At 40.2% G+C, this 19,439-nt stretch overlaps 2 protein-coding genes across 2 annotated transcripts; one reads left to right on the top strand and one right to left on the bottom strand.

The window, feature by feature from the left end:
* Positions 1–43: 43 nt before the first annotated feature.
* Positions 44–10,685, bottom strand: LOC117489022 (UDP-glucuronosyltransferase 1-1-like). Its single transcript, XM_034138253.1, has 9 exons — positions 10,056–10,685; positions 9,553–9,616; positions 9,331–9,479; positions 2,473–2,600; positions 1,719–1,812; positions 1,406–1,534; positions 1,235–1,322; positions 912–1,131; positions 44–515 (listed from the first exon to the last, which is right to left on the bottom strand). The coding sequence occupies exons 1-9, from the start codon at positions 10,575–10,577 to the stop codon at positions 245–247; spliced, it is 1,665 nt and encodes a 554-aa protein (XP_033994144.1). The 5' UTR covers positions 10,578–10,685; the 3' UTR covers positions 44–244.
* Positions 10,686–12,887: 2,202 nt separating this feature from the next.
* Positions 12,888–14,523, top strand: LOC117488616 (uncharacterized protein C22orf31-like). Its single transcript, XM_034137624.1, has 4 exons — positions 12,888–12,896; positions 13,632–13,739; positions 13,883–14,118; positions 14,235–14,523. Exons 1-4 carry the CDS (start codon positions 12,888–12,890, stop codon positions 14,461–14,463), a joined length of 582 nt encoding a protein of 193 aa, XP_033993515.1. The 3' UTR covers positions 14,464–14,523.
* The last annotated feature ends 4,916 nt before the right edge of the window (positions 14,524–19,439 follow it).

Raw genomic sequence — 19,439 nt, 5'->3', positions numbered from 1 at the left:
TAGATGCTTTTATCCAAAGCGACTTACATACTCAATACTGTGGACAATCCCCACAGGAGCAATTTGGGGTGAAGTGTCTTGCCCAGGAACATAACAACATGCTGAGTGCAGGGTGGTTTGAACCTGTGACCCCCTGATCCCAACACCAAGGCTCTATCCACTGCGCCACACCCTGTCCCATCTTTAAACCAAAACAAATTTAACATACAGTACATTTTTATTTGAACATGCACATATAGAAAGACTAGTCCTGCTTTCTCTTCCTGCTCAGCTTCCAAAAGATTAGTTTAAAACATTTTACAGTCAGGATTACAAAAAACAGCACTACAGTAGCCAGTAGTGCTATGACATCCAGGCAGTAGTACTGGATCCAGTTGAGGCCATGGACGGCAGCTTTAAGATGTTTTGCCCCTTTGTTCCGCATCACATATTCTGTCCAGTACACAGAGAGGTCGAGTGGGTCGACCAGCCGGTCTTTATGGAGATCAGACAGCTTCTGCACGTTCTCTTTATACCTGGATAAAAACAGATTCATGGCAAGAGTTGAAGAATACAACATGGAGGCAAAGTTATCAAAGCACATTCCAAACCAATTTTTTTAAAGCGACCCTATTAGGCTCAGTTTCATGTGTCATATCTATTGTGACATGTTTACATGCTTTATTGTTTAAAAGGTGTTTTATTGGCGCCAGCCAATAGAAGCACGAGTGTGACGGAATGATTTCACTGTTAGGGAAGTAAACAATGGACTACAATTGAGGCGTTTGAGGCAGGGGGGGGAGTGTTTGGAAGAGAAACTCCCTCTGGAGGGAATTTTACATGCACACAAACCTATTAGCACACTACAGGAAAGGGAAAACCCAGAAAAATATACTAGGGCCTCTTTTAAAGGAGCTTAAGTGTCCCCTCACCTGGTGTCGTTGATGACCTCATTCAGTCCTTGCAGAAGGATCTCTGTAGTTATGTCAAAAATATCCAGCACAAGTCCGGCTCCTCTGCTCGCCAACCTCTGCGCATTGTCAGGCTGGTCCCCCCCAAGTGGCACCATCACCATGGGAACAGCGTGACACAGTCCCTCGAACAGACCATGTGAGCCGGCGTGTGTGATGAAGGCCCGCACTCCAGGATGCGCTAACACACAGATGTTGGATCTTTTAAGTTATGTTATACATCATTGGGAAGTTTTCAGTCGCGTGCTTCACATTTCAGGATGTGTTGCAGTGGATTTACCCACCTAGCAGGTCATTCTGAGGAGCCCACTTCATAAACTTCACGTTTTCTGGAACATTATCAGGAACCGGCCCAGTGTATCTCCATACGACCTATCAAAAATAATGCATTGCCCTTTGAAGATAGTTTGGTTTGAATTGCATTTACGTATATGTTTACATATATGTTCCTGTACCTTCTGTGGAATCTGTCTGAAGGCTTCCAGGAAGACGGAGGTTGTCTCTTCAGGCAGATCTGACACCATAGTGCCCAGAGTGAACACTACAAACCCATGTTCTCCGTCTAATAACCAGGACTCCAAATCCTGCAACACACACACACATAGATGCCAGGGTCAGTGAGAGTTTTTTTCTTTATTATATTCTTTTCAGAATGTTTATTTAAGTCCAAATCAATTTGAAATGCCATTTTTCAAGATGGTGTCTCAATAGAATATGAAACAATTTAAAATCTACAGTTAATTATTGGATCAGACACACAGGCCTTACCTCAGGCAAAGGATTCCTCACATGGCAGTTAATTCCGCCAACTAGCACCATATTAGGCATGAGTGGCCGTGGGAACTCCAGCGTGAAATCAAGCCTGTTTAAACACAGTATTTACATATTTATGTAAATAATAAGTCTAAAATATTTTATAGTTTAGTTTGATTCAGTAGCACGGGACAACAGAAACACTAAAACAATCATTTAACAAAGTACTTAGATCCTTTCCTTAAGTAAAGGTAGAATGGTCTTAAAATCCCCCATTACATGTAAAAGTTCTGAATTGAAATGTCATTTAGGTAGAAGTACTATCAGCTATAAATAAAGTACTCAGTATGCAGAATTGCTCTTTTTTTACAGTATTATCCTATTATAGAATATTATATCATCCAGTTTTATCACTAACAAATACATGTAAGAGCATTTTAAAATAGTAGTTTGCCAATTTCAGCTACTTAAAATACCGGGTAGATTGGTATTACAGTACTGTATCATAACATATCAGCATATAATGTGTATTTATATGTAAAAGAACTTTGAATACGTGGAATATTTGTCTTTTAAATGTAGAAAAGTAGAAGTATAAAGAAGCAGAAATTAGAAATACTCATGCACGTGCAATTTAGTCGAAACAGTACTTGTGTATGGCACTATGTTGGTAAATAAACTCTGTTACATTCCACCACTGGTAAAGTCCATCTGCAGTTGATGAGTATTCTTTTCCAAAATGTCAATAAATAACCTTTGTACATGTTACCTCAGCAGCCAGATAGCCGATTCTGACAGCATTTCAGCCACGCCCACCTCCTCCCCCAGGAACTGATAGGCTAAACTGTCAAAGTGCCAGTACATCAGTCTGCAAAGCAGCGGCTCCAGGAAAGCCACCTGTAGGTCAGAGGCATCAAACAGCAATTAGAAAATGCATTTCCTGCTGAAAATGCGTGTGAATGCTGTACACTGTGAACATTTGTGGCTGAATTTATATATATTAATATTTTATTAGTGGAATGGTAAGTGTGTTGCTGAACTTAGCGGAGAAATGCAGAAAAGTGAAATGATTTAATCAAATTGTTACAGGTCAAATGCATTGCAATGACTTTGTTGAAAACTTGAAAGTGAAATGTTAAACTGGAAGAGTAGGAACAATAGTGAAGAAGCTTAATATTTAAAAGAAAAGGTTTAAAAAAGGTATAAACAACAACATGTATAGCCTCAATGTCCTGAAGTAGCTGAATAATTTAATAGTTGAATGGTTTATAGCTGAAAGTAGGCTGAGTTAGATATTAAATGTAAGTAGTAGTGAATGAATGTGTATTAAGAAGAGAAAAGAAAGTAAAAACGCTTTGAAAAGCATCAGAATATTTTAACTGCAAACTTTTGAACTAAAACCAAACGTCACCAATAATGTATAAAATATGTGGAACGTGTTGAAGTCAGTATGAAGTCTCCATCAGACAGAATAAGAATAGGCTGAGACAGTCTTTAAACTCCAGTCTGTTTGTTTGTGTTTGAGGTGACTACGTTATGAAACACCTGTGTGTGTAAGCCCAGAGATCAAAGGTTACCATGGTGATGACATTATGAAACACCTGTGTACGTGAGCCCAGAGATCAAAGGTTTCCATGGAGATGTGAAAGGAGAGCCTTTCCATTGTTCTGAATGAGAAATAAACCTCTTACATTTCTAACTATAGTTTAAAAACGGTAGCTGCTTTCGGTTAAATGTCAACGTGTGAAGCATGTCCTGGGCCCTTTCTCATTTCTCTAATTTCCCCTCCTCGACTCCTATCCTCGTGTCTTAGTCCCGCCCACAGGAGATGCGAGCGGAGGAGTCGAGGAGGGGAACCGAGGAGAGAGGAGGGGAAGCAGCAGGCGGTTAGAGAAATGAGAAATCCTCTCCTCTGAGCGGTCATTTTAAAGAGACGTCCATTAATGATGACAGGAGGCACAGCACTCAGTCTGATGGACTGTGTTCATGATGACTTATTATTTACTTTTAATTCATTCACAGTGCAGTATAATGAGACAATAACAGGCTACAGATGCGGACATATACACACACACACATATATATTTATATATATTTATATAAATATATACAATTTCAGATTCAAACAAGTATGAGAGCACTCTCATAATAACGTAACACTATCAGAGACTGGATATATCCCCCCCCCCCCCTTTCTGGTCGCTACAATGAGGAAAATAAATTACGGGCCAAAAGTTTTATTTACAAGTATTAAAAGTAAGCATCGGACACCAAACCAACTGAGACCTGTCTGTCCGCTGCATCTACGCACACACATACACACACTGTACCACACGCACCTACAGCTCCTACAGCATATAATATATATATCAGGATACAGCCGTTGTGTATTTTATTATGTGAAGCACTAAATGGTTTTAGAAAAATATCGACTCTTCATTTGTAGATATCTACTAAACTAAAACATACAAATAAAGAAAGTAATGTAGGCCTGTTATACTGAGTGATATATATTATACACACTGCTCTGCTTTCTGCACGGACCTCACAGCTGTTCTCACTGGAAACATCGCGTCGCGATGAAAGCAGTTACTAAAATATTATCCAGGGGATGCATACAGAGCTGTCATTGGCTGAGATAAGTCCGGCCGTGCGCTGCGACTCTTTTAAACATCTCTGTTGCCGGAAATACATCCGTGGAGGTTCCGCGGACTGGCGCGGAGGACCCATCAGTGTATCCTCGATTATAGCTCCTCCAGAGAGCCTCCTCGATGCTCGATTCTCAGTCCTCGAAGTGCATTTAGAGAAACTAGAGAATGCAATTCCTGAATAAATTGCTAGTGGGAATGCTTTATGCTGAAAAGCTGACGCTAAACTGCTATGCTGAAATGTAATGTGTAAGATGAAAGTGAAGAATTTAGATTGAAATGATACATGAATACTGGGGGCTTGAATGTGTGATGAGAGAAGAAAAGAAAGTAAAAATGCTTGGAAAAGCAGCAGAATATTTGAACATAATACGTTTAGATGCGTTGATGGCGGCATCTTTACCAAACCTGTGCATTTTTGGGCCGTTTGGAGCATTTTCACTGAAGTTATGAGAAAACCGTGTTTCATGGTGAGCATTGTGTTGCCATGGAAAACTGTCCTGTAGATGTCTTCACGGCTGGACTGTTAGCACACGTGAAGTTTGAGCACTTTTTGAACATTTTCATAGGAGTTATAGCGACATCGTCTTTTATGGCGAGGGATGCGTTTCCATGGAAACGGCATATGGTGAGATCTCAGATTTGGCGTAGAGCTGTTGAGGCATGGACCGGTGATATACAAGTGAAGATTGGGGGACGATTGGACCGTGTCCACTGGACTTACAGCGACATCGTGTTTCATGACGAGTGATCTGTCGCCATGGCAACGGCATTTGATGACACCCCATAATACGCTTAGATGCGTTGATGGCTGCATCGTTACCAAACCTGTGAAGTTTTGGGCCGTTTGGAGCATTTTCACTGAAGTTATGAGAAAACCATGTTTCATGGTAAGCATTTTGTTGCCATGGCAACGGCATTTGAAGAAATCTCAAAACTGTCCCGTAGATGTGTTCATGGCTGGACTGTTAGCACACATGTGAAGTTTGAGCACTTTTTGAACATTTTCATAGGAGTTAAAGGTGGGGTAGGTACGTTTGAGAAACCGGCTCGAGATACACTTTTTATTATATTCCATGGAATGCTCTTAACATCCCGATAGCAATGAATGTCTTAAGTGCTTTGACAAAAAATCCATTAAAAAAATTAATCTGTGGAAGCTGTAGTACTGTAAAAAGCACGACCAATCATTTTAGCTGGCCCGGCTAAAATAACTGGATGGCCTACCTGCCTGTCAGCCTTCCATCTGTGCACAAACTTATCTCGTGCCCTCATTGGTCATGTGCACGTTCGTGTGTGTTGGAGGAGGGGCTCTGTAAGGAAGTGGGAGATTTTTTCCGGCTGTGTATTTTCAAATTCTAGCACACTCGAGCTGGTTTCTCCAAAGTTACCTACCCCACCTTTAATGTATAGCGACATCGTCTTTTATGGCGAGGGATGGCATATATATGGAAACGGCATATGATGACACCCCATAATTGACGTAGAGCTGTTGAGAGCAGGACCATTAACCACTAGAGAATGCAATTCCTGAAGAAATTGTTAGTGGGAATGCTTTATGCTGAAAATCTGACGCTAAACTGCTATGCTGAAATATAATGTGTAAGAAGAAAGTGAAGAATTTAGATTGAAATGATACATGAACACTGGGGGCTTGAATGTGTGATGAGAGAAGAAAAGAAAGTAAAAAGGCTTGGAAAAGCAGCAGAATATTTGAACTGCAAACTTTTGAACTAACTTGATGGTGAATGATCTGTCGCCATGCCAACGGCATTTGATGACATCCCATAATACGCTTAGATGCGTTGATGGCTGCATCGTTACCAAACCTGTGAAGTTTTGGGCCATTTGGAGCATTTTCACTGAAGTTATGAGAAAACCGTGTTTCATGGCGGGCATTGTGTTGCCATGGCAACGGCATGTCCCGTAGATGTCTTCACGGCTGGACTGTTAGCACACATGTGAAGTTTGAGCACTTTTTGAAAATGTTCATAGGAGTTATAGCGACATCGTCTTTTATGGCGAGGGATGCATTTCCATGGAAACGGCATATGGTGAGATCTCAGATTTGGCGTAGAGCTGTTGATGGCAGGACCATTAACCATTATCTGAAGTCTGCTGCTCTGAATGTCAGTTGGAGTTATGACATCATCGTGTTCCATGACACAGGTGTTTATATTTGAGCTAACGAGGTGTCCAGAGATCAAAGGTTTCCATTGTTCTGAATGAGAGATAAACCTCTTACATGTGAACGTTTTGTTGAAGAACCGTAACAGATATCGGTGAAATTTCAAAGCGTGAAGCATCTCAAGGACCTTGAGTATCTGAAGTGTGCTTTTTGTGTACTTTCGGGTCAATAATGTGGCCTTTTTGGCAGATTAACTAAAGGTGTACGGCTGCTGCTGTGAGGAAATATCAGCCTGAAATTACAATGGGCTTTAATGGAGACATGTTGAAAGTTTTTGTCACTTCATGACCTCAAGAGGTATTTTGTTTAATTATTTTTGCTTAATTATTTGTCATTTTTCAAGCTACGAGATGTTTTCCTACGTTTGTCATGAAAAATTATGTCTCAGGAATGTAGGATTTGGGAATTATGGCAGTTTTAAAAAAAAATATGAAGGCAAATTTCAAGATTTCCTACACTCTAGCTGTGACATCACGCACTCTAGTTAATGTTAAAATCTGAAGAAGGCCTCTGTACCAAGGTCTGAACAATGTTTAATATCTCTAAAAGTAAGAATCAGATTTAAAAGTTGTGTTACACGAATAATGTCAGAAAGATGTCTAACATTTTAAAGTTGGAATGAGGTTTCTGAGTGAAAGTATGAAGGAACAGTTAGCAGTTGAAGTCGAATGAAGATTGTGCGTCTGAAGTGTGCTTTTTGTGCACTTTCGGGTCAATAATGTGGCATTTTTGGCAGATTTACTAAAGGTGAGCAGCTGCTGCTCTGGGGATAGATCAGGCTGAATTTACAATGGCTCTTAATGGAGACATGTTGAAAGTGTTTGTCACTTCATGCCCTCAAGAAAAAGAAATGTAAGGCGAATTTCAAGCTGTCCTCCACTCTAGCTGTGACATCACGCACTCTAAGCCTTAACGAGCTGCGCAATACACACTCATGTTAAAATCTGAAGAAGGCCTCTTTACCAAGCTCCAAACTAAGTTAAATATCTCAAAAAGTGTCAAAGATATCAAAAATCTGAATAAGATTTTAATAGCTGAAGGTCTTGTGATCATTTTAAAGTTGGAATGAAGTCTCTAGCTGAAAGTATGTGGAAGGAGTAGCATTTGGCGCACGGTGTAGTTAAAAGAGGATTTGAAGGTTCCTCCCATTAAGTTACATGTTAAAAAAAGAGTTTAAAAAGCTGAATATTTCAAAAAGTATAAAATATGAAAAAGTTGAAAGTTTCCCATCATGTGCTGAAAAGGCTGAACATTTTGATATTTTAATGGTTTCTGTAGCTGAAAGTAGGCTGAAGTTGTTCGACGGCAAAATATTGGTTGAAATAATAATAATAAGAAGAAGATGATTAAACCTGTTTCACACCATCCCCCCGGTACCGGGCGGATAAACGCGTCATTTGCAGGAAACAACGTCTAAGGAATCTTAATATTGAATAAAACTATGAATGTGTTATATCCATGTAACGGGAAGAAACTCAGCTAACTGATCTTTTTAATTTTTTTTTTCAAAAAAAACCCACAATGCTAGCACTCAGCCTCTGAATTAGCCTCGATCGAAAAAACGGAACCTACAAAGGCACTTAAACTCACTCATAACTCCCTTATTACTTATCCTAGATGCACAGCCAACCACTCGTTTTTGGTGTCCTGGAGACACTGAATCTGTGTAAAAAACCTCAACACTCAGTGATAAACATTCGCAACGCTATAAACGAAAGCGTACATCATCACATGTGGAGCTAAGTAGCTAACAAACGTAAATATGGCTTACCTTGGTCAAAAGTGGTCTTCAATGGCATTAAAACGATAAAAAAACGATGCTGCAGTTAATCCATAGGTTCATCCTATGTGTCTGTGCCTTCTTTGAAATTATTTCTGATAATCCATAAGCAATACAACTGCGTTTTAGTTTCCAAACTCCAGAAGGAGACATTCCTCCACTTTGGTTTCGTTTTCCACACGCGAAGCGCCCACATTTTTTCTTTACAACGTGTGTGTGAGTGGGCTTCCCCCTTCGATTCTATTGGCTCTAACGGTCACAAGGGTATGTCAACCAACCAAATCGACCAAGGGGGGCCAGAGATAGGTCAAATCCACCCAAATGACCCCAAAAGTGGGTTTTTTTGGCTAAATCTCTCTAAAAAGGTCAAATTTCACTTGTTTTGCATCAATCTTGATACAGGGTACTTATTATATGTTGTACTTTGGATTCCTAAAGCTTTTAGTCTACTAACCCATCATCCAAGGGTAGTTTTCACTATCTGTAAAAAATAATTTTTGGACAGACAATATAATTTACAGTTTTTTACTATGTAAAATCTGAATTTTCTTTAAAATAAAAAACATTTATATTGATTCTGACACTTCTACATCCAACTCACAGGTTTATCATTACTTTGAGAACAAAGATTATTAATTTAACCCTTTTAGAAGGGAAGATATGGTCATTTGTTCTGGGAATGTCATTTTCGAGCCTGAGACCTGAAAAACAGGCTCAGAGTGGAACAGGTTAAAGATTTGAAGAACTATAGTGGAATGCTGTTGCACAGCATTCACACTAATAAACCAGTTAACAGAGTAAGGCATAGAAATCAATTACAGTAGTGAAAGTTACATTTTAACAGTGCTGAAACCAAAGTCATGATGACTTGGTAGACAGGAAGACATATAGTGGCATGATAATAGAGGCAAGTTATACCATGGCAACATCTCAAATACACCTGAATATTTCTGTAGAATTATAGAGAAAGGGAAAGAAATGAGAGCTATAAAGAGGGATTCATTTGCTCACCAAAGTGTTGATAGTCCTCTCCTTGAAGTTCATTTTATCCGTGTTTTTTGTAAAGAAACGTGGCACATATGAGGGAGGGGATGGGCAGCCTGCAGACTTCATATCCATTGAACATGGAATTCCTCTCAGCAAGTTTATTGTGGGGAGACCTGCAAGTGATGACTGGTGAGAAACTGTGCGGACATATGAGAGCACAAATAATATAAGGGTTGCAGAACTCACCCAATTTCCGAGCTATAAGAGAGCCTGTGGGCACCATGGGGTCTGTTAGGACGGCATCGAAGTTCTGCAGAGAGACACGGTCCGAAAAATAGACTACAGGGTCAAAAGCAATCTCTAAAACCTTAATAATTGTGTTTATTTAGTGCTTTCTCAGCAGATGATTCGACTTATGATAGTAAAATAACACGTTGCAGGACCCTGAGACAGAAGAAATTAAATGGAATTTGGCCACCTTGAACAGTATATGCACTATTAAACACTCACACACATAATAAAAAATGTCATACTTAAATGTTAAAAGTACATACTTGTTACACTCATGCATGATTTCTACAGAAAATGTCATATTTGTCTAACCCTAAGCCTAACCCTTTTTAAATATTTCCATTTGATGCATTAAACCAGTAGTTCATGAACTTTGTTTGCCTATGACGCCACTAAAAACAGATTCTGGTTGTCAATATTTGTATTTTTTTGTTTTCAACCTCTGTTCTTCCACTCACCTGCTGTGCCAGAAGTGAGATGACACTTGCATTGAACAGTAGGCTCTCTGCTGTGGTGTGGATGAAGCCCGTAATTCTCTTGATTTGCGAAAATCGCGTTGCCACCTTCTCCGTGAAAGACTGTGCTGATTTTTTCATCACGTCTATGTGTGAAGACATGACATAATCAATGTGAGCCCGGTCATAAGGAACAGGATAGGTCAAGGTATCGTAGTGTTTTCCTGGACCCATCCGAATGCTGACCTCTGGTATCACCACGGTGACCCGGTGTCCACGGCGACCCATTTCTTGGGCAATGGCCTTTATACCCACCCAGTGACTCCCATCCATGGGTACCACCAGCAAATTGCCCAAGTAACCGGAAGAAGCATTGTCCCTTGCAGGAATGTTGCTGGTCGCTGCAGCCTCTTCTGTCTTGAGCTTCTCTGGTATGGAGTTTTCTGCCATGGTCTTATCTACAGCACCACTTACTTGCATATCCACGTTTAGAAGCAGGAACAAAAACACTGCAGATTTCCACATTGTTCTCTCTTCTGTGTCTGCAGCTCACTGAATCCAACAAGAAGGAAAAGGTGAGGCAATGTAAGTAAACAATGGACATAAACCCCCCCAACACTTTCTCTATGAATGCTTGTGTAAGCCTTCACCGCCCTCAGGTTCCTTTGACTGGGTTGTTGAAATTCCTCTGTGACTGAGCAGAGTTGTGTGCGTTCAAAGTCCTCCCTTTAACAAGAGAGCCAATTGCAGTCTTCAACTTCTGTCAGTTTGAGGCCATAAAGTTCTAAGAACCTGAAGTTTTGTAACACCTTTTCACAGTTTGTCCCTCCTCTCCAGCTGCATGCCTGAAAATGTCCCACAATAACATAGACCGAACAGACTGATTTGACGGGGACCGGTATGACTTGTTGTACACTGTTTTGTGCTTGTATGGTGAGAGAAGCAGACCCCTAGTGGAGAGTACCAAGGAGTTATTTTACCTGGGTGGCTTTTTTTAGACACCCCCTTGTTGTGATGGGTTTAGCAGGACCTTTATATACAGTTTATGGGTAGGACGGGTTGTTTTGCTGTGATTGGAAAGCTCCATGAGCCCCTGCAACAGTCCTGATTCCCAGCTTGGGCAGCATTAAAATGTGCATACTTTTTTTTTCTTGTCTTACAGTATCTAGTGCAGCTGCCATTACATATGATATGCATATTATCGGGACATACTATCTAGTCAACAAATTGGACCTTGAATTTTTTGTAATATAACCGCTGTACAAAGGATTTGTGGGTCAGAATAGACAAAAAAACATTATTGCGACAAGATGTGAAGGGACATCCTTTTTTGACATTTGACATACGTACTATGTATAGGGACATGCTAAACCTTTTTTGCCATTCAAATTAGTATGGTAATAAGGAGTATTGGAAGGCACAAGGGGACAGTATAAAATAAGTGGTGTACTTAATGTGGCCTCACTTATAGGTTTAAGGACTACGTTTTTAACGAGGCCACAAGTTTGGCATTTTGGCAATCACCAACTTTTTTAACCAGAAGTGACACAAGAGGGTTGAGATAGCTAGGTCACAATCAGTGGTGTAAAGTAACTAAGTACATTTACTCAAGTACTGCTTAAATAGAATTATGAGAGACTTGTAAACATATGTCTATGTTTGTTCTGCCTAAACTATTCTCACTGGGTTATTAAAAATGTTCACAACATCATTTACTTGAGTATTACATTTGTTGGTACTTTGTACTTCTACTCCACTACAATTCAGAGGTAAATAGTGTACTTCTACTCCACAACATTTATTTAATATCTTTGCAGATTTGGATAACAAATGTGAAAAAATGTTTTACCAGCTTTGATAACACTTTAATGCATCAATAATTATAATCAAAACATATCATATATATTATTCTGCATAATGAGTATGTTATTATATTATATTTTGATGCTAATACTTTTGTACTATTACTTGAGTAACATTTTTGAATGCAGGACTTTTACTTGTAACAGAGTATTCCTACACTCTGGTACTTCTACTTTTACTCAAGTACTTCTACCACCTCTGTGAATATATGAGAGTGGTGTAAATCTTCTCATAACACCTTTGTCATTAAAACAATCAAAAAAATCCATGTTATGGTCAGTCACCACGATATGGTTCATTCAGAGGGACATTCAAATAAAAGAAAGATCTAGATTATATTTTACAAAAGTAGCTATAAGGAAAGTTGGAAGTTAAATATTTTTCAACAAGCTGCACAATTGCTGTGTGAGTAATTAACGAGGGAACGACCACAACAACAGGTAGGCTATGTAGTCCTACCACTAATAGTTCAATAACAAGTGCTGTCGTAATTTATATTTCCATAGCGTTTTGTTTTCGGGGTAAAGATAAAGATAAACCATTGACTGATATCACTAAATATGGTCTCTGCTGCACTGCATGCACATATTTGGAGTTATCTCTAAGCTAGCAAACTGAAAACTGCGTGTAATACTCCAGTTCAATACCAGTTATACAGATTCATTTTTATTAATTTTACCTCAGGCTGATAGTATAAACTTTATATTAGAGGCAAAACGTGACTGCGTGCACAAAATGAACGTAGAGGATTCCATGGTTGCCATGGTTTGACGCAGCACTAGCGTCAATATCGGATCAATATTTAAACCATAACAACCTGAAAACTACCTGAAGACGGTCACAAAAAATATTTTCTCCGCTTTCACTCGACGTTTCTTCCAAATTATCGCTTCTACTCAAGTATTTTTACATCCCGACAAGAGTCACAGACCCCTGATAGTTGTTATTACACAGAGAAAACCCACTTTCAGTATGGAAAATGTAAGATTTCATTACGTTCATGTCCCCGTTGTTTCCAATGTGATTTACCGTCGACATTTTCAGAAACCTCATAGTTTACTGATGTTTAACAAATCATTTAGGCTCCTGTCATGATAGGTACCATTACACAAAGTTGATATTACATTAAGATATCGCGGCTATGCCACTGAAACGATTCAATTAATGAATCAATGCAGTACGAAATACCAAAAATACACATTAATTAATCTAAACAAGACGAATATAATAACACATAAATGTTGTATATTTATCTAATACAAATCATTTATATTAACTTTGTAGGCTATATCACCCAGCTTCAAGCTGAAATACATTAATATTGTGACTTTGAATGTAGCTAATTAAAGTAACTCTGAAGTAGCCTACTTTAACGTAGCATTTTTTCCATTAGACGGAAATATCCTTAATATATATAGACACGTCACATATGTGTCACTAAAGCACAATATTAACTGACATGAGGGCCTGAAGGTGGGTCTTGTTTTGTCACCGGTCTTGATGAGGTGTTCAGACTTTGATTATATGTTTCATATTCCTTCATTTATGTTTTTTATCTAACAACCACATCACGTTTTGCCCAGGTAATCTTGCAGCACATAAAACTAGCAATAACACATTTGATTTTCCTATTACGACATGACAAAATATTAGAAAAAGGTAAATCCTGCAGGTACTTGTTAAGCCTCATCCTAACATGAGTGTGTGTTATTGCAGGGTCGAGTGCCCGTCCTCCCGCAGGAGAACCAGACAGGAAGGAGAGTCTCTGCACGCCAGAGGAGGCCTGCAGTCTGCAGACAGTGTCCCTGCTGCAGGGACGACCAGGTGAGACATCTGATCCTCAACTCTGTTCCTTGAAATTGTACACGGTTTAATCTTCAAGAGCTGAAGTATTGTTTCCTTAATTATAAAAGTATTTTGTTAAGTAAGAAGTTTGCTAGAGTCTGACATCCTCTGACCTTCTCCAGGTGCCACATACAAAGCGCCGGCGCCCTGCCCGTTCTGCAGACCTTCCCCAGAAAAGGAAGCAGACCTCCGCGGCTCTTCCTCCTAAACCTGCTGACCTGCCCCCTGTCTCTAATGTGGCCCCCAGCCCCCGGACCTCCACTGCTCCCCTGCACCTCGACAACCCTATCAGGATCCACAACCGCTCAGTCGAGGAGTACCAGCTCATCTACCATGAAGTTGTGGATAACATGCTGAGGTACGTTGTGTCACAAATAAAATGAGTCAGTTCATTTACAGAGTTTCCACTCTCTTAGAAATCTATCTCTCTGTTTTCCTTCATCATAAAGATTTATTTTGTGTTTCTCCTCTCAGGTTCCCGAACGGTCTCCTGCGTCCATATAGTTTGGGTCTGGGTCGTCGTATCAAGCAGAAGCTGTGGGAGCGACTGGACCGTCCGATGTTCACAGAGACAGTGGATGAAGATGGTCTGGTCCATGTGGACGTGTCCTACGGTGCTGGAGTCCAGCCTCCGCTCTTCAACGTGGATGTTTCTGGTGAACCAGAGCCCGAATATCCACCAGCAAAAAGGGCAAAGCACTAAGACACACTCTCATAAGCTGACATGTCTAAATAACACTGTGCTTTAAGTTTAGTTTAGTTTTTTTAAGTTTCATTTTTAGTAGTTTTAAGTATTGAAGTTAAGTTAAGTGTTACGTTTTAAGTATTAAGCATAAGTATTTAGTGTTAAGTTTAAGTTTTTAGTAATAAGAATACGTTTTTAGTAATAAGTACAAGTATTAAGTGTTAGTTTAAGTATTTAGTAGTAAGTATAAGTATTTAGTGTTAAGAGTAAGTGTTTAGTTTAAGTATTTAGTAGTAAGTATAAGTATTTAGTAGTAAGTATAAGTATTTAGTAATAAGAGTTTAGTTTGAGTTAAGTTTACTTTCATTGATCTTAATGTATCTCACCACTGATGAATTGTCTTCCTCTGAATCAGTTCATGCTCCTCTGTTAACAGTCTTCTCAATCCAGCTTCAGCCTCAACAGCAACAGTTATCACCTGCCAGAACACCTGCTCCACCCTCCAGCCTCCACCTGTTACTTCTACCAGACAAAACATCAGCCTTGAGCTGCAGCCTGTGAAATCAAAAACTCCTCTCCACCTTCAGCCACTGTCACTCTGCTGCCTCCATCCTCTACCAGCAGCTTTACCAACAAACTGCTGCCTCACTCTCCACCTGCAGCCTCCGTCAGCAACCTGCAGCTGCCGCCTCCACCTGCAGATTCTGACAGGTCACTGCAACCTCCACCTTCAGCCACCTGAAGACGACCACTCCCCCTGAAGATCCCCAAAGAAAGCTGTGGTCAAACCTCCACCTATAGCCTCTATAAGGAAACCTGCACAGATGCTATCCTACTGCCATTTGGAGACCTGAGTGGAACAGCAAGGACCAGAGAAACACACGCAGATATAGTCTTTCAGTTAATATGCAAAAATATATCTGTGTTATTAAAGCTGCGCTTCTGTGTTTACATTCTGTTCACTTCTTTTTCTTCTCACAGGTGTTTTCATACGTTGTGTAAAAGACTGAGCACACACTCCTCAACATGAACCTGACTGATTGTGATGATGCCTTCATGAAACAGAAAGAGCTCTTCTTCCTCCCACTTGTACGTACAGTATAGCAATATGACATTTTAGGTAATGGATTTTTTAATGCAAGTTTGGTGATGAATGCTATTTTAATGCAGCACCTTTTCTTTGTGTTTTCTCCAGGCCTTGTTGGACTTCCAGATCCAGAGATGCTTCCTCCTCCTCCCCGTCCTGCATGTTCACCCCTCCTGCTCATCACCAGAACAAAAAATGTCCCTCCCCATCTGTGCAACCACCACCAGTTTCTCCACAAGCCGATTCATTGAAGTCCAAAAATTGCATTGACGCTCCATCCGAGACTTCAGTTCCTTACTTTTCCAACAATGCCCCCTGAAAAGACATTTAATGTGCTCTTTTTCTGTGTACTTTAAGCCTCTGCACTGTTTTACAATAAAGGAATTATTGTCCGCAACCATCTGCATGTGCCTTTCACTTTCTATTAAGTCATTATGTCTGCACTTAGAATTGTTAATTAGCCCTAGTAAAGGGTTTTTAGTTTCTTGATTTCTTTTTGGTCATTTGAAACAGCCTGTCACTATCGTTTTCAATCTCTACTAACTTGAATAAAAAAACGTACCATTCGTATGTGTAGATCAGAGCTCTCTCCTGAGAAAGTGTTGTTTAAAAAGTACCATTCACATGTTACTGACTAAATATTTGTAATTCCCTATAACTCCCAAAGTTAGCAAAATAAATGAATTCAACATTTTTTTATATTGTGTATCCATCCAGTGTTTTGGAATAGAAACAAATAATTGTGTTCCTTATGGTGATATTGAAACATCTGATCACCTTTTCTTTGTTTGTATGCTTTATGAGGACTTATGGCCGAATGTACATTACTTGCTTTTCTAAAAGATTCATGGTTTCCCAAACCTGTCTTGAAAGAACATTCTTTTTCACTCATTTTATCCAATCCAAAAAATGACTTTTTAATTAATAGTAGGCCTATTGTTATAATCTGTATTGTATCCACAAGTCTAATACAATGAATCCTACTTGAATGTATTTCTTCATTTTAGCCTTTAAGTTAATGAAGAATAAAAATGCAACAAAATGGTTTAGTAATAAACAAGCATTAAACATCTTCATAAAACATGGTCTTAACAAAAAATGTACACTACGTGGCGCCATTTCTCTCTTTGTCCACACAGCCGTAGAAGAAGAAATCAACCCGCGCTACTCTTCTGCTCACCGCGCGCATCTTCAGACAAACAACCGTCCGAGCTCAACAAAACTCGAGCCCTAGTGGTTACAAGTAAGCGTCTGGCTTCCTTTAGTTGAAGAAGTCATGTTTGATCACGTAGACTTTGAGCGATCTGAGGAGCAGTAAGTTTTAGAGTCATAGTTTCAGTGCTGACGATCCCGGTGCTAATGTTGTTCTGTTGTTGTTTACGGTAGTACACCTGACCTGGACCATGACCCACCAGACTGTTCAGTGTGTGTCAGTTAGGGACTTCATGAGATAAAAACAAGGCTAAAGCGGTATAAGGAACTTTCCAGAACATGTAAAGTGCATGTGACACCCGTGTCACGGTGGGTCCTTATGGGTTAATAATATGGATCATGGACATTTTCGAGTTGTGATCGTAAAGCAAGCTCTTGCTCTTGATGTCCTGTTCAGACCTAGTTTCAGACCACATATTACTACATATAGTTGTATTTAATTAGCTGTTTGTGTGTGTTCTTAGTTGAAATCAACAATGTATGGTGGGGGATAAGCTGTGAAAACAACACCTACTATATGTACAAGAAGGTGGTGTGTTACATAACAAACATGTCAGGATGTTCTCTGATTTAAAAAACAAACCTTTATGCCAATCTTTGATTTTGAATCATATGAAACAGTGACTTGACAATTGAGATCCATCAGATGAAGGATCAAGATCTAATTTCTAACATTGTGCCTTTGTTATTCTTCTACCCAATCGTCATCGTCATTAAATTGTTTTGTTGTCTTTGTAGGCCGGCCTCTGACAGCGAGTATGAGGCAGATGGCGTGGAGTCGTCACTGTCCACAAGAGTAGAATATCATTGGTAGGACCACATGAAAACTTTTTTCTAAAAGCCAACACAGAAGTTGGCATCACACTAGTTTCCTTGTCAAAAAGCCAATAGGGTTTTTTATTGGAGTCATTGAAGCGTTGTCAAAAACACAAATGTATGATACTTGCACATTTTTCTCAGAAAGTTAATCTTCACAAGTCAACACACATTGTATGATTTCTGAAGCTTAAATGGAATCCCAAGAAGTGTAATGCTAAAGTTGGGCTCATGGGCTCTTTATCACAGGTCATTTGAGTATCGTCTGAAGTGGAAAACATCCATGTTGTCCCGACGCTCCTCAAGTCTAGCGAAGGCCTCCAAGAAGATCGCCCAGAGAAGCCCCAGCCCGGATGAAGAAGTTATCCAGCGCAAGCTGAGGGGTAGGACAAAGAGGAATGGGCTGAAGAAAATAGAAACTAGTGACAGCAGAGTCCATGCAGAGGAGTGGAGGGGCCGCGACATCCTTGACGTCATTAACGGCACACTTGAGGCTAAAGGTGTGGGAGAGGAGGATGAAGAGAGGTTTGTAGAGGTGACTGATGAAGGAGTGGATGATTCAGATGCAGACTGTGTCTCTGTAAGCAGCAGCAAAGTGTCTGGTCCTTCCCTCCCCCATAATGCATCTCGAAGGAAACAGCTTCTCTCACAGGGCTTGTGCACAGCCTGTAGGAGCCTCTTCGAGAAGGCAAAGAACTTGGAAAGACCTATGAAAGACAAACTCCTGGACAATGGTGAGTTATTCTTTGTTCAAGCAACAGTGGATACAGTAATGTATGTGTTGGGAAATGTGCACGTGGTACCCTCAAATATTAGTACAACAAATAGGGATGTCCCGATCACCTTTTTTTGCTCCCGATCCGATTCCGATCATTTGATTTTGACAATCTGCCGATACCGATTTTTCCCGATCCGATCTTTATGCAATGCATTAAGAGAAAAAAAAGGAGAAAAGCATTCAAGTTGTCCCTTAAACCCCACGTTCTTCACCACAGATAACGGCTGGTCATCCAACGCGATGAATTCAGCTATCTTGGCTGTTTTTTTTTTGGCCTTTTCACTGTTCTGGGGCAGTTTCTCTTTCCTTTTAAAAGTCTCTGAAAGTGTTGGTTGTTTCAGTGCCGTTACCTGAGTGGCCGCTGTGTACTCGTTGTGTTGTTGTTGTTGTTTGTTTCTCAGGTGGCATATTAGATTGGTCGTGTTGAACGTAGCTCTGTTCTTTCCACCACGCGGAACCTCCGCCTTGCAAACATTGCATCTGCCTTCACTTTCAATTTTATAATACTTCCAAACTCCTGACATTTTCTCTGTCCCGACTCCCGAGTCACCAGCTGAACGTAGCCTCTCGTTAGCTTACTGCTACTATTAGACACTGCGCCCTGCCCACTCTGTTGCCAGATTTGAGAGAAATAAGCAACCAGAGGCCTGTACTACGAAGCCGGATTTTCGCTTAGCCGGCTGACTTCAGGGAAAACTCGGGCTTTCCGGTCCTACGACGCTGGTTCTCTTTTTAGCGGGCTAGATCTCCATGGTAACTTATGCTGAGCGCCTAACCTCCTCGGGAGGAGGTTAGGTTGCAGGCTAAGAGATCAACTCAGTGAAAGCACCGCCTGCTGACCAATCAGAGCTCCGTGTGCGGAGTTTAAAGCGATCAATTCATATTACAGGATAGAGGAAATACAGAAAAACTGCCGTTGCAGGAAAGACGGCCGGCAAAAATCAACTGACTGTGTGAACGTGAAAATTAATAGAATATCCCCTCCCATCTTCAGAGCAATCTGACTATTATAACATTAGCGTTAAGAAAGCTTACTTAAATATCTGCCACGACATAAGTAACCAGATCAGAGTAACATTAAGTACAGTCCGCGGCACTGTG

Source organism: Trematomus bernacchii, unplaced genomic scaffold (genome assembly GCF_902827165.1).
Source record: "Trematomus bernacchii unplaced genomic scaffold, fTreBer1.1, whole genome shotgun sequence".
In the NCBI taxonomy this organism is placed as follows: domain Eukaryota; kingdom Metazoa; phylum Chordata; class Actinopteri; order Perciformes; family Nototheniidae; genus Trematomus; species Trematomus bernacchii.
The sequence above is the reverse complement of the archived record's forward strand: the minus strand, read 5'-3'. Positions and strand labels throughout refer to the sequence as shown.

Bases quoted from the DNA above. Each gene is read 5' to 3' on its own strand.
- LOC117488616 (XM_034137624.1), top strand. The intron at 13,740-13,882 runs GTGAGACATCTG...GACCTTCTCCAG, and splicing joins CCTGCTGCAGGGACGACCAG to GTGCCACATACAAAGCGCCG. The intron at 14,119-14,234 runs GTACGTTGTGTC...TTCTCCTCTCAG, and splicing joins GTTGTGGATAACATGCTGAG to GTTCCCGAACGGTCTCCTGC.
- LOC117489022 (XM_034138253.1), bottom strand. From the start codon at position 10,577: ATGTGGAAATCTGCAGTGTTTTTGTTCCTGCTTCTAAACGTGGATATG. The intron at 9,617-10,055 runs GTGAGTGGAAGA...GTCTCTCTGCAG, and splicing joins TCTCACTTCTGGCACAGCAG to AACTTCGATGCCGTCCTAAC. The intron at 2,601-9,330 runs GTGAGCAAATGA...TCTGACCTACAG, and splicing joins AGAGGACTATCAACACTTTG to GTGGCTTTCCTGGAGCCGCT.